General features: G+C 47.5%; 1 protein-coding gene across 3 annotated transcripts in view; it reads left to right on the top strand.

Moving 5' to 3' along the window:
• Positions 1 to 15,408, top strand: part of ncor1 (nuclear receptor corepressor 1) — a 334,377-nt gene that overhangs the window by 278,959 nt on the left and 40,010 nt on the right. For all 3 annotated transcript variants that reach the window (XM_068008588.1, XM_067967875.1, XM_067967876.1), the window contains 5 exons: positions 462 to 703; positions 4,003 to 4,351; positions 6,498 to 6,719; positions 10,840 to 11,049; positions 11,126 to 11,266. In XM_068008588.1, the coding sequence (XP_067864689.1) occupies positions 462 to 703; positions 4,003 to 4,351; positions 6,498 to 6,719; positions 10,840 to 11,049; positions 11,126 to 11,266 (1,164 nt within the window). The remainder of the gene's footprint in view (positions 1 to 461; positions 704 to 4,002; positions 4,352 to 6,497; positions 6,720 to 10,839; positions 11,050 to 11,125; positions 11,267 to 15,408) is intronic.

Genomic DNA, 15,408 nt, shown 5'->3' with positions numbered 1-15,408 from the left:
TGGTAGAGGTGCTCAAAATCATGAAGGGTCTAGACAGAGAGAAACTGTTGCCATTAGCGGAAGGGTCAAGAACAGAGGGCGTAGATTTAAGGTGATTGGCAAAAGAACCAAAGGTAACAGGAGGAAAAACTTCTTTACACAGCGAATGGTTATGATCTGGAATGCACTGTCTGAAAGGGTGGTGCAGGCAGATTCAATTATGGCCTTCAAAAAAGAATTGGATAAGTACTTGAAGGGAACAAATTTGCAGGGCTACGGGGAAATGGTGGGGGAGTGGGACGAGCTGGATTGCTCTTGCATTGAGCCGGCGCAGACTCAACGGGCCGAATGGCCGCCTCCTGTGCTGTAACCTTTCTATGATTTTATGATCACAAGCCAGCCATTCCTTCCACTCTATGCACCCTTCACTTAATTATCCATGGACTTTAAGTGTTCACTTGTTTGTGACATTGTTCTGTTAGGTACACCAAGAGCCTCCAATGAGACCTTTGAAGAAGGCATGAAATACAGCAAGCAGATCAAACGAGAAAGTCCACCACTGCGAACCTACGAGGGCTCCATTGCTAAAGGCAAACCGTATGAGGGAGTCACCACCATTAAAGAGATGGGTCGCTCAATCCATGAGATTCCAAGGCAAGAAAGTCGCAAAACCCCAGAAATTGTACAGGGCAGCCGATCGATCATGGAAGGGTCTATATCTCAGGTATATCTCTCTTTCCTATCTGCAGCATTTGAAAGCCTACTTTCCTATATTTTATAATTTAATACAATAGCTGAATTTACATAAGTATTAAGTAATCATTATCTGCACTAGACATCATCTGTAACCCCCATTTGACGATGCAGGTCCTGGGACAGTTTAGTTAAGGTGTCAGACTTGGCTCAGTCGGTAGCCATCTCCTCTGAATCAGAAGGTTTTGGTTACATGTCCCACTCCAGGACTTCAGCCCATAATCCAGGCTGACACTTCAGTGCAGTACTGAGGGAGCGCTGCGCTGTCGGAGGGTCCGTACTGAGGGAGCGCTGCGCTGTCGGAGGGTCCGTACTGAGGGAGCGCTGCGCTATCGGAGGGTCCGTACTGAGGGAGCGCTGCGCTATCGGATGGTCAGTACTGAGGGAGCGCTGCGCTGTCGGAGGGTCCGTACTGAGGGAGCGCTGTGCTATCGGAGGGTCAGTACTGAGGGAGCGCTGTGCTATCGGAGGGTCAGTACTGAGGGAGCACTGCACTGTCGGAGGGTCAGTACTGAGGGAGCTCTGCGCTGTCAGAGGGTCAGTACTGAGGGAGCGCTGCGCTGTCGGAGGGTCCGTACTGAGGGAGCGCTGCGCTGTCGGAGGGTCCGTACTGAGGGAGCGCTGCGCTGTCGGAGGGTCCGTACTGAGGGAGCGCTGCGCTGTCGGAGGGTCCGTACTGAGAGAGCGCTGCGCTGTCGGAGGGTCCGTACTGAGGGAGCGCTGCGCTGTCGGAGGGTCCGTACTGAGGGAGCGCTGCGCTGTCGGAGGGTCCGTACTGAGGGAGCGCTGCGCTGTCGGAAGGTCCGTACTGAGGAGGGGCAGTGCCATCCTTCAGACCGGACGTTAAAGCAAGGCCCATGTACCCCCTCAGGTGAACATAAAGATCCCGTGGCATTATTCAAAGAAGAGCAGGAGCGTTCTCCCGGTGTCCTATCATAGTAGTTACATGGCAGAAGGAGACCATTCGGACTATCGTGTTATAAATTGTACAGTCAAGTGGTGAAAGATAGAATACAAGAGCCAGGTCTTCAGTTGCTTCCAAGCCTTTATTCACAGAGATCCCCCTTACCCACCCACACACACACCACACCCTAGATAAGCTTTCCTACAAAAAGGACACGAGAGAGTCCCCAATCGACACACACGACCTGAATACAATTAACACTAATTGATATAAATCACATGATACAATTAACATATCGTGCCTGTGCCGGGTCTTTGAAAGAGCTGTCCAATTAATCTCTTTCCCCTTAGCCCTTACATTTTTTTCCCTTCAAGTATTTATCCAATTCCCTTTTGAAAGTTACTATTGAATCTGTTTCCATCACCCTTTCAGGCAGAGCATTCCAGATTATAACTACTCGCTACGTGAAAAAGTTTTTCCTCATGTCGCCTTTGGTTCTTTTGCCAATCACCTTAAATCTGTGTCCTCGGGTTCTCCGCCAATGGGAACAGTTTCTCTTTATTTACTTTATCTAAACCCTTCATGATTTTGAACACCTCTATCTGCTTAACTTTCTCTGCTCTAAGGGGAACAACCCCAGCTTCTCCAGTCTCTCCACATACTGAAGTCCCTCATCCCTGGCATCATTTTAGTAAAGTTTTTCTGCACCCTCTCTAAGGCTTTCACATCCTTCCTAAAGTGCGGTGCTCAGAATTGGACACAATACTCCAGCTGTGGCTGAACCAGTGTTTTATAAAGGTTCAATATAACTTGCTTGCTTTTGTACTCTGCCTCTATTCATAAAGTGGTCTATTCATAAAGCCCAGGAACCTGTATGCTTTTTTAATCGCTTTCTCAACCCGTCCTGCCACCTTCAAATATTTGTACACATATACCCCCAGGTCTCGCTGTTCCTGCATCCCCTTTAGAATTGTACCATTTAGTTTATATTGCCCTCCTCATTCTTCCTGCCAAAATGTATCACTTCGCACTTCTCTGGGTTAAATTTCATCTGCCATGTGTCCGCCCATTCCACCAGCCTGTCTATGTCCTCTTGAAATCTATCACTATCCTCCTCACTGTTTACTGTACTTCCAGTTTTGTGTCATCTGCAAATTTTGAAATTGTGCCCTGTACACCCAAGCCCAAGTCATTAATATATATCAAAAAAACATAGATTGAGATCCTAATTACTAACTATATACCTTTAAATCTTGAAAAACACTGTGCTTTGCGTTTGTTAATTCTAAGTGACACACGCTGCAGCAGGCTGAATTTATAGCTGCACGGGCTCTGAGCATCACATAGTCTTGACAAAGGAGACTAATTATTGGGAAACCAAAGGGAAATAATTGGGGAAAAAAACAATTTAAGTTCAAACACAAACCCGAACAGATGGCAGTGCTGGGCCAGCTGGCAAATGACCCAGAAACAAGCACTACACCCAACAGAATGGCAAAGCAGCCACACTTATTTACCCACCATTAGCTAGTTCCTTATTATTATCAAGCTGCAGCTCACAGTGCTTTGAGCCACAATCGGTATACAAGGTGGCATCTTACCCCTCTGTGTCTGTTGTAGACTGATTGATTGCCATAATTAGTCAACAACTCCATTATTGTTCTACCAGGATGGTAGAAGGCAAACTCGATAGACCTTGGTCTTTTTCTTGTCTAGCAATTCCTATGTTCCTAACGCCACAGACCTGTTCCCAGAGGAAGCTGACTGTCGGAGGGGCTAACTCGGTGATTTGAGCCCCAATTCTGGGTATTCTCTATGTTAAATCTTTAACTAAGTTTTCGTATCCAATTAAGCTACATGGAGCAAATATCATAGTTAAAGTAGTAAACAATTTTACAACACCAAGTTATAGTCCAGCAATTTTATTTTAAATTCACAAGCTTTCGGAGGCTACCTCCTTCGTCAGGTGAACGATGTGGAACTTGTGAATTTAAAATAAAATTGCTGGACTATAACTTGGTGTTGTAAAATTGTTTACAATTGTCAACCCCAGTCCATCACTGGCATCTCCACATCATAGTTAAAGTAAGGAAAGGACCTATTGTAACCTTCTTGGAGAGGATGGAATTTACCTCATTAAATGTCAAAACTCCTGTTAAACATGAGGATTCTTTTTAACTGTTCAGGAACAATTTCAGTTTGTAAATTTCAATTAAAGTTTTTTTTAAGACTTTTAAAAGCTAGATTAATTTAGAATCATCAACTTTGTAAACGAATGGCAGTCAGCGTTCTCTGGAGAATAAGAGTGAGGCCAAAGTACCCGGTTTAAGGATCTGGTGTCTGAGTTTAAAGTTGTGTTGTTCTAGGGAACCCCAGTGAAACACGAGAACCAGTCTGCCATTAAACACGACGTAAAGTCTTTGATCACAGTGCCCAGCAAACACCCACATCCAATGCACCAGCTGGAGATGATCTCAGAGGGAGTGAAAGTCGTGGAAAGGAAGTATGAAGACATAAAGCCTGCTGACCAGTTACGAGGCCGCCACAGCGCAGTGGTCAGTTCTGGAACCTCAGTCCTCAGGTCAACCATGCACGAAGCTTCGAAATCTCAATTGAGCCCGAGCCTATATGAAGATCCCAACGCAAGGAGGACCCCAGTGGGATATGCCGGCTTCATTTCCAGGGGCTCACCGATGGTCAGCAGAGCACAGGAAGGTAAACCAATGTGCGGCTTTCTCTGGCCAATGAATTTGGATGGGGAGACCATAAGATGGATGTTATGTGGTTTAGTGTCAAATTTTGTTTGATAATCATAGAAAGTTATGGCACAGAAGGAGGCCATTCGGCCCATTGTGTCCGTGCTGGCTGAAAAAGAGCTTTCCAATTTAATCCCACTTTCCAGCACGTGGTCCGTAGCCCTATAGGTTACGGCACTTCAAGTGCACATCCAGGTACTTTTTAAATAAGTTGTGGGTTTCTGCCTCTACCACCCTTTCAGGCAGTGAGTTCCAGACTCCCACCACCTTCTGGGTGAAAAAAATTCTCCTCAGCTCCCCTCTAATCCTTCTACCAATTACTTCAAATGTATGCCCCCTGTTCACTGACCCCTCTGCTAAAGGAAATAGGTCCTCCCTATCAACTCTATCCAGTCCCGTCATAATTTTATATACCTCAATTAAATCTTCCCTCAGCCTCCTTTGTTCCAAAGAAAATAACCCCAGCCTATCCAATCTTTTCTCATTGCTAAAATTCTCCAGCCCTGGCAACATCTTCATAAATCTCCTCTGTATCCTCTCTAGTGCAGTCACGTCTTTCCTGTAATGTGGTGACCAGAACTGTACGCAGTACTCGAGCTGTGGCCTAACCAATGTTTTATACAGTTCTAGCATAACCTCCCTGGTCTTATATTCTGTGCTTCAGCTAATAAAAGGAAAGTATTCCATATGCCGCCTTAACCACTTTATCTACCTGTCCTGCTACCTTTAGGGATCTGTGGACATGCACTCCAAGGTCCCTCACTTCCTCTACACCTCTCAGTATCCTCCCATTTATTGTGTACTCTCTTGCCTTGTTTGCCCTCCCCAAATGCATTACCTCACACACCTCTGGATTGAACTCCATTTGCCACTTTTCTGCCCACCTGACCAGTCCATTGATATCTTCCTGCAGTCTACAGCTTTCTTCCTCACTATCAACCACACGGCCAATTTTTGTAACATCTGCAAACTTCTTGATCAAGCCCCCTACATTCAAGTCCAAATCATTACATACACCACAAAAAGCAAGGGCCCTAGTACAGGGGACCCGGTACCGCACTGGAAAGAACCTTCCAGTCACAAAAACACCCATCAACCATTACTCTTTGCTTCCTGCCACTGAGCCAGTTTTGGATCCAATTTGCCTCTTTCCCTTGAATTCCATGGGCTTTTACTTTTTTGACCTGTCTGCCATGTGGGACCTTGTCAAAAGCCTTGCTAAAATCCATGTAGACTACATCAAACGCGTTACCCTCATCGACCCTCCTTGTTACCTGCTCAAAAAATTCAATCAAGTTATTCAGACACAACGTTCCCTTAAACAAATCCATGCTGATTGTCCTTGATTAATCCGTGCCTTTCCAAATGACGATTTATGCTATCCCTCAGAATCGATTCCAATAATTTGCCCACCACCGAGGTTACACTGACTGGCCTATAGTTACTTGGTCTATCTCTTTCTCCCTTTTTAATCAATGGTACAACATTAACAGTCCTCCAATGCTCCAGCACCACGTCTGTAGCCAGGGAGGATTGGAAAATGATGGTCAGAGCCTCTGCTATTTCCTCCCTTGCTTCTCTTAGCAGCCTGGGATACATTTCATCCGGGCCTGGCGATTTATCTACTTTCAAAGATGTGGAACCCCCTAATACTTCCCCTCGCTGTTTATCCCATCCAATATTTCACACTCCTCCTTAACTACAATGTCTGCATTGTCCCTCTCTTTTGTGAAGACAGACGTGAAGTATTCATTAAGAACTATACCCACATCTTCCGCCTCCACATACAGGTCACCTTTTTGGTCTCTATTAGGCCCTACTCTTTCCTTAATTATCCTCATGCTCTTTATGTATTTATAAAACATTTTTGGGTTTTTGCTCCTGTGAAGCGCCTTGGGTCATTTTAGCATGTTAAAGGTGCTGTATAAATGCAAGTTGTTACGTCTGGAAATTTCTGAAGCCAAATGTTGTACAAACAAGTAATGGAAGATTTATTTATATTTATCTGGAGAGTAAATTAACTCTAAGTGCAACACGTGCATTTAACATCTCACCACTGGCCTTAACTGCTGATGCTTATGAGCCCTTATGTCCTGTGATCGCAGGTGTTATGACTTCAGGGAAGTCAACTGGCCACGAAAGGAAGACCACACTGACCCCAACACAGAGAGAGAACATGTCTGTTAAGTCCCCGGTCTCTGTGGTGGACCCAACTGCAGCTCTCAGCCCTTACGACTCTCTCCATGGGCGGGGGAACCCTGATTACAGAACCCACGTTCCTCACCCCTTCGAGCAGACGATGGCATTCCACCGAGCATTAGATCCAGGTAAGAGCATTTGAAGATGGGATCTGCAAAGTTCCGGGAGGACATTCCACTTCATTGGGCCGTATCTGCCCCTGTGGGTATTTTTATTGACAATCACCTCAGATAGATAATGGCCTGCCGTGTGTAGGATTATCCTCACTTTTGTGGCGTATTTCTTTACGTTCCTGAAAACACAGCACCACACAGAGATACCACAGTAGTATTGCCTCTAATTGGCATTTTATGTTGCCGATCCCAGCAAGATGAGGGTTTCAGTAGAAAGTGGACAGAACAGCCCTTCGTGCCTTCAGTCAATATTATAGCAGTTTGTTCAAGTATATTATGTATCCTGTAAACCACCTGCCCCAGTTAGCATACCTGTTTATATATTCTTCTCAGAGCCCTGTCATTGTAGGTTTGTGTGTTGAGGGCACATTAGTTCAGTGGTTATTTGACTGCACTGTACAGGGACAGCATGTTTCTGATACCTGCCCTGCCCCAGAGCAGGCTCAGCGTGACAGGATTAATGGAACCAAAACAATGTAGTATGTGCAGTATGTGCTGTGGTCAGTGAACACAGGCTGCTGCTGCTGCTGCCAGTTGTGGCGAGGAGCTGCAGTATCGTTTCTCTTAATCCCTTGTTGTTATAACTCAGATATCCAAGTGGTGAAGGATACAGTGGTCAGGATCTGGAATGCACTGCCCAAGGTGGTGGTGGAGGCAGATTCAATCATGGCCTTCAAAAGAAAACTGGATAAGTACTTGAAAGAAAAACATTTGCAGGGCTACAGGGATAGTGTGGGGGTGTGGGACTAGCTGGATTGCTCTTGCATAGAGCCGCGCGGACTCGATGGGCCGAATGGCCGCCTTCTGTGCTGTAACCTTTCTATGATTCTAGAACACGAAGACCGGGCTCTAAGTTGTTTCACAGAGTTTCCTCATACCCACACCACACCCTAGACAAGCTCTCCTATAAAAAGGATATAAGAGAGTCCCCAATTGATACATAAGAACATAATAGGAGCAGGAGTAGGCCATACGGCCCCTCAAGCCTGCTCCGCCATTCAATAAGATCATTGTAAACAATTTTACAACACCAAGTTATAGTCCAGCAATTTTATTTTAAATTCACAAGCTTTCGGAGACTTCCTCCTTCCTCAGGTAAATGTTCAGGAGCTCCTCGAAGCCTACGCATTTATACATATAGAACAATACATGGTGTTTACAGAATGCCCCTGCAACTGCCCGTTGCCAAGGCAATCACCGTGTTCAGACAGAGAGGTGTCACCTGCAGAACCCCCAAATACACATTCAACAAAAAAACAAACAGGAAAAAAAACAGAGAGAGGCAGAAACATCCGGAAGGCAGAGAAAGCCAGCAAATGACCCATTATATTAAAAACAGATAACATTTGTTCGCTGGTGGGGTAACGTGTAGCGTGACATGAACCCAAGATCCCGGTTGAGGCCGTCCTCATGGGTGCGGAACTTGGCTATCAATTTCTGCTCGACGATTTTGCGTTGTCGTGTGTCTCGAAGGCCGCCTTGGAGTACGCTTACCCGAAGGTCGGTGGATGAATGTCCATGACTGCTGAAGTGTTCCCCGACTGGGAGGGAACCCTCCTGTTTGGCGATTGTTGCGCGGTGTCCGTTCATCCGTTGTCGCAGCGTCTGCATGGTCTCGCCAATGTACCATGCTCTGGGGCATCCTTTCCTGCAACGTATGAGGTAGACAACGTTGGCCGAGTCACAGGAGTATGAACCATGCACCTGGTGGGTGGTGTCCTCTCGTGTGATGGTGGTATCTGTGTCGATGATCTGGCATGTCTTGCAGAGGTTACCGTGGCAGGGTTGTGTGGTGTCGTGGACGCTGTTCTCTTGAAAGCTGGGTAATTTGCTGCGAACGATGGTCTGTTTGGGGTTGGGTGGCTGTTTAAAGGCGAGTAGTGGAGGTGTGGGGATGGCCATAGCGAGGTGTTTGTCCTCATTGATGACATGTTGAAGGCTGCGGAGAACATGGCGTAGTTTCTCCGCTCCGGGGAAGTACTGGACGACAAAGGGTACTCTGTTGGTTGCGTCCCATGTTAGTCTCCTGAGGAGGTCTATGCGATTTTTTGCTGTGGCCCGTCGGAACTGTCGATCGATGAGTCGAGCGTCATATCCCGTTCTTACTAGGGCGTCTTTCAGCGTCTGTAGGTGTCCATCGCGTTCCTCCTCGTCTGAGGACGAGGAGGAACGCAACCTACAGCCATCCCCTATGGACAGGCCCTGCGAATACACAGGGTCTGCTCAGACGAGGAGGAACGCGATGGACACCTACAGACGCTGAAAGACGCCCTAGTAAGAACGGGATATGACGCTCGACTCATCGATCGACAGTTCCGACGGGCCACAGCAAAAAATCGCATAGACCTCCTCAGGAGACTAACACGGGACGCAACCAACAGAGTACCCTTTGTCGTCCAGTACTTCCCCGGAGCGGAGAAACTACGCCATGTTCTCCGCAGCCTTCAACATGTCATCAATGAGGACAAACACCTCGCTATGACCATCCCCACACCTCCACTACTCGCCTTTAAACAGCCACCCAACCTCAAACAGACCATCGTTCGCAGCAAATTACCTAGCTTTCAAGAGAACAGCGTCCACGACACCACACAACCCTGCCACGGTAACCTCTGCAAGACATGCCAGATCATCGACACGGATACCACCATCACACGAGAGGACACCACCCACCAGGTGCATGGTTCATACTCCTGTGACTCGGCCAACGTTGTCTACCTCATACGTTGCAGGAAAGGATGCCCCAGAGCATGGTACATTGGCGAGACCATGCAGACGCTGCGACAACGGATGAACGGACACCGCGCAACAATCGCCAAACAGGAGGGTTCCCTCCCAGTCGGGGAACACTTCAGCAGTCATGGACATTCATCCACCGACCTTCGGGTAAGCGTACTCCAAGGCGGCCTTCGAGACACACGACAACGCAAAATCGTCGAGCAGAAATTGATAGCCAAGTTCCGCACCCATGAGGACGGCCTCAACCGGGATCTTGGGTTCATGTCACGCTACACGTTACCCCACCAGCGAACAAATGTTATCTGTTTTTAATATAATGGGTCATTTGCTGGCTTTCTCTGCCTTCCGAATGTTTCTGCCTCTCTCTGTTTTTTTTCCTGTTTGTTTTTTTGTTGAATGTGTATTCGGGGGTTCTGCAGGTGACACCTCTCTGTCTGAACACGGTGATTGCCTTGGCAACGGGCAGTTGCAGGGGCATTCTGTAAACACCATGTATTGTTCTATATGTATAAATGCGTAGGCTTCGAGGAGCTCCTGAACATTTACCTGAGGAAGGAGGAAGTCTCCGAAAGCTTGTGAATTTAAAATAAAATTGCTGGACTATAACTTGGTGTTGTAAAATTGTTTACAATTGTCAACCCCAGTCCATCACCGGCATCTCCACATCAATAAGATCATGGCTGATCTTCAACCTCAACTCCACTTTCCTGCCGTAATCGCACAACCCTCAAATATATTCAACGACTCAGCATCCACAGCCCTCTGGGGGAGAGAATTCCAAAGATTCACAACCCTCTGAGTGAAGAAATTCCTCCTCATCTCAATCCTAAACGGCCGACCCCTTATCCTGCGGACGATGCCCCCTATTTCTAGACTCTCCAGCCAGGGGAAACAACCTCTCAGCATCTACCCTGTCAATACCCCTCATAATCTTTTATGTTTCAATGAGATCACCTCTCATTTTTCCAAACTCCAGACAATGTAGGCCCATTCTACTTAATCTCTCCTCATAGGACAACCCTCTCATCCCAGGAATTAATCCAGTGAACCTTCATTGCACCGCCTCTAAGGCAAGTATATCCTTCGTTAGTTAAGGAGGCCAAAACTGTACACAGCACTCCAGGTGTGGTCTCACCTAAGCCCTGTACAATTGCAGCAAGACTTCCTCACTCGTGTACTGCAACCCCCTTGCAATAAAGGTCAACATGCCATTTGCCTTCCGAATTGCTTGCTGTACCTGCGTACTAACTTTTCAGTTGTACCCACCACCTGAATACAATTAACACTAATGGATATAAATCATACAATTAACACTTGTTGCTTTTCCTTTCTCCAGCAGCTGCAGCCTATCTGTTTCCCCGCCAGCTTTCTCCTAACCCGAGTTACCCAAATCCCTATCAGCTGTATGCAATGGAGAACACTCGACAGACCATCCTCAACGACTACATCACTTCCCAGCAGATGCAGGTTATTACGAAGCCGGACGCCACCAGGGGAATGTCACCACGGGAACCTTTAGGCGGCCCCTTTACTGCTGGTGCCCGAGGTGAGCGTCTGTCTGTTTGTTCTTTAAATGAAGCCTTGTTTTGAATGCTGAACTAATGAAAGTGCCTGAATTACAGGAATCATCGACTTGGCACAGATGCCACACACTATACTAGTGCCAGGTGGGAGCAGTACTCCTCCTATGGACAGGATAACCTACATCCCTGGGAACCAGGCCCCTTACCCAGGCAGGTACAACCACTCCCCTATATCACCAGGTAAGAATAGCTTTCAGGGTCTTTACTGGCAGAAATTTAACAGATTGTGATTTAATTTAATATAAATTGAAACAGTACCAATCGGATTTACTGACAGCATCTAGAGCTCTGTGGCCATGTACACACTAATGGATCAGCCTATCAATAAACACAGCTGTGTGGTGGGCTGGATGGATAGTAAAACCATACTCAGCACCTAAACTGAAACATTGTGCAGTTCCCCAAAGGGAAAATTGAAATTGAGAGGCCCACGATCCTTTGTGCAGGACACCAGCAAGGTTGAAAAAAGTAAAAGACAAGACTGTGTAAAAGGAGTGGTTAATCAGCACCAAACTTTTAATAGCCTGTAGATTGTAAGAGAACATGGGGGAGGGGGAAGAGTTCCACAGTTCTGAGGTCCTGTTAGAGCAGCAGACCATCACTTAGGATGTGCTGATACAAGTGGCTCACCTCCTGACCCCTCAAAGCCTCTCCACTATCTACAAGGTTCAAGTCAGGAATGCGCTGGAACAATCATCACTCACCTGGATGGGGGCAGCTGCAACAACAACACACCATCCAGGACAAAACAGCCACTGGACTCAATATCCATCCCCTCCCCCACCAGCGCACTGGGACTGCAGTGTGTCCGACCTACAGGTTGCACCGCAGCAACTTACCTTGGCTACCTCGACAGCACCTCCCTCCCTTTCACCTCCCAGTTCCCCTCTAAGTCATACCCAATGCTGACTTGGACATATGCCGCGGTTCCTTCATTGTTGCTGGGCCAATATCCTGGCATTCCCTACCTAACACCATTGTGGGAGCATCATCACCGTACAGACTGCAACAGTTCAAGGAGAAGGCCCACCACCACCACCTCAGAACAACTAGGGATGGTCAATAAATGCAGCCTTGCCAGCGACGCCCACATCCCGAGAATAAAGACATATTTTAAAAGTTGTTTCTGATTTCGGACCCAGTAACAGAGCACTTGCTTTGCATCATGAAGGCATTACTTTCTTACAGAGGGTGATCTCCAACTGACTAATTAGGAGACCTGGAGCTGATTAAAGCATGAGGCAATGGCTGAGTGTGAACTGGAGTTTTGTATCATAATGGGCTTTCACTTCCCAGTTTAATTGGTACAAGGTCCCATGTACCAGCAAATGAACTTATGGAGACTACACTATCATCTGGTCAATTGGTCAACTCTCTGTCACGTGTACCAGCGCAACCTGCCCAGAGTGTGCACGGTCACAGCACAGCCAGTGGCTGATAGTTATGTTGGAGCTCTAAGGATATTTGACATGGGGAAGAGGGGCAGTTCTGTTCTCGGCCTCAGAGTGTTACGGCCGGAACAGTGGATGTTCACTGGAGAAGATCATGGACAGGAGGTTTGGCAAAGCCATGGAGGTATTTATAGATGAGGGCACAGATTTTGAATTGAAAGTGTTGGGGAACAAAGAGCCAGTGTAGGTCACCGTGCAGGGGGGTGATGGAGGAGTGGATTGTGTAGGTGAGTTTTGTACAAGTTGGAGCTTATAGATGGAAGTTCGACAGGAGAGTTTGAGCAGTCGTGTCTGGAGGTTTGGTGAGTGCACAACTAGAAGATAAATTTGAGAAGCCTCAATTAGACCAAAAATCAGAAACCCCCCCCCCCCCCCCCCCAAACTGGGTAGCGATTTTGTGGAGCAGACTCCCTGCATATTCTGTTAATCCTGTATCAAAAAACAGCTGGGTAAATATATTGGGTGGAAATGATTGGCCTGTAATTACTCGGTCTGTCGGCCTAACCTCGGTGGTGGGCATGTTATTGGAATCAATTCTGAGGGACTGGATAAACTGTCACTCAGAAAGGCACGGACTAATCAAGAACAGTCAGCACGGATTTGTTAAGGGGAGGTCGTGTCTGACTAACTTGATTGAATTTTTCGAGGAGGTGACAAAAAGGATAGATGAGGGTTACTCAATTAATGTAGTCTGCATGGATTTTAGCAAGGCTTTTGACAAGGTTCCACATGGTAGATTGGTCAAAAAAGTAAAGACCCATGGGATCCAAGGGACTGTGGCAAATTGGATCCAAAATTGGCTCAGTGGCAGGAGGCAAAGGGTAATGGTCGACAGGTGTTTTTGCGACTGGAAGGCTGTTTCCTGTGGGGTGCTGCAGGGCTCGGTACAAGGTACTTTGCTTTTTGTGGTATACATTAACGATTTGGACTTAAATGTAGAGGGCATGATTAAGAAATTTGCAGATGACACAAAGATAGGCCGTTTGGTTGATAGTGAGGAGGAAAGCTGTAGACTGCAGGAAGATATCAATGCACTGGTCAGATGGGCAGAAAAGTGGCAAATGGAATTCAATCCGGAGAAGTGTGAGGTAATGCATTTGGGGAGAGCAAACAAGGCAAGGGAATACACAATAAATGGGAGGATACTGAGAGGTGTAGAGGAAGTGAGGGAACTTGGAGTGCATGTCCACAGATCCCTGAAGGTAGCAGGACAGGTAGATAAGGTGGTTAAGAGGGCACATGGAATTTTTTTTTATTCGTTCATGGGATGTGGGCGTCGCTGGCGAGGCCAACATTTATTGCCCATCCCTAATTGCCCTCGAGAAGGTGGTGGTGAGCCGCCGCCTTGAACCGCTGCAGTCCGTGTGGTGAAGGTTCTCCCACAGTGCTGTTAGGTAGGGAGTTCCAGGATTTTGACCCAGCGACGACGAAGGAACGGCGATATATTTCCAAGTCGGGATGGTGTGTGACTTGGAGGGGAACGTGCAGGTGGTGTTGTTCCCATGTGCTGCTGCCCTTGTCCTTCTAGGTGGTAGAGGTCGCGGGTTTGGGAGGTGCTGTCGAAGAAGCCTTGGCGAGTTGCTGAAGTGCATCCTGTGGATGGTACACACTGCAGCCACTGTGCGCCGGTGGTGAAGGGAGTGAATGTTTAGGGTGGTGGATGGGGTGCCAATCAAGCGGGCTGCTTTGTCCTGGATGGTGTCGAGCTTCTTGAGTGTTGTTGGAGCTGCACTCATCCAGGCAAGTGGAGAGTATTCCATCACACTCCTGACTTGTGCCTTGTAGATGGTAGAAAGGCTTTGGGGCGTCACGAGGTGAGTCACTCGCCGCAGAATACCCAGCCTCTGGCCTGCTCTTGTAGCCACAGTATTTATATGATTGGTCCAGTTAAGTTTCTGGTCAGTGGTGACCCCCAGGATGTTGATGGTGGGGGATTCGGCGATGGTAATGCCGTTGAATGTCATGGGGAGGTGGTTAGACACTCTCTTGTTGGAGATGGTCATTGCCTGGCACTTGTCTGGCGTGAATGTTACTTGCCACTTATGAGCCCAAGCCTAGATGTTGTCCAGGTCTTGCTGCATGCGGGCACGGACAGCTTCATTATCTGAGGGGTTGCGAATGGAACTGAACACTGTGCAATCATCAGCGAACATCCCTATTTCTGACCTTATGATGGAGGGAAGGTCATTGATGAAGCAGCTGAAGATGGTTGGGCCTAGGACACTGCCCTGAGGAACTCCTGCAGCAATGTCCTGGGGCTGAGATGATTGGCCTCCAACAACCACTACCATCTTCCTTTGTGCTAGGTATGACTCCAGCCACTGGAGAGTTTTCCCTCTGATTCCCATTGACTTCAATTTTACTAGGGCTCCTTGGTGCCACACTCAGTCAAATGCTGCCTTGATGTCAAGGGCAGTCACTCTCACCTCACCTCTGGAATTCAGCTCTTTTGTCCAGGTTTGGACCAAGGCTGTAATGAGTTCTGGAGCCGAGTGGCCCTGGCGGAACCCAAACTGAGCATCAGTGAGCAGGTTATTGGTGAGTAAGTGCCGCTTGATAGCACTGTCGACGACACCTTCCATCACTTTGCTGATGATTGAGAGTAGACTGATGGGGCTGTGATTGGCCAGATTGGATTTGTCCTGCTTTTAGTGGACAGGACATACCTGGGCAATTTTCCACATTGTCGGGTAGATGCCAGTGTTGCAGCTGTACTGGAACAGCTTGGCTTGAGGTGCAGCTAGTTCTGGAGCACAAGTCTTCAGCACTACAGCTGGGATGTTGTCGGGGCCCATAGCCTTTGCTGTATCCAGTGCACTCAGCCGTTTCTTGATACCACGTGGAGTGAATCGAATTGGCTGCAGACTGGCT

This window comes from Heptranchias perlo, chromosome 28, assembly GCF_035084215.1.
Source record: "Heptranchias perlo isolate sHepPer1 chromosome 28, sHepPer1.hap1, whole genome shotgun sequence".
NCBI lineage: Eukaryota > Metazoa > Chordata > Chondrichthyes > Hexanchiformes > Hexanchidae > Heptranchias > Heptranchias perlo.
The sequence above is the reverse complement of the archived record's forward strand: the minus strand, read 5'-3'. Positions and strand labels throughout refer to the sequence as shown.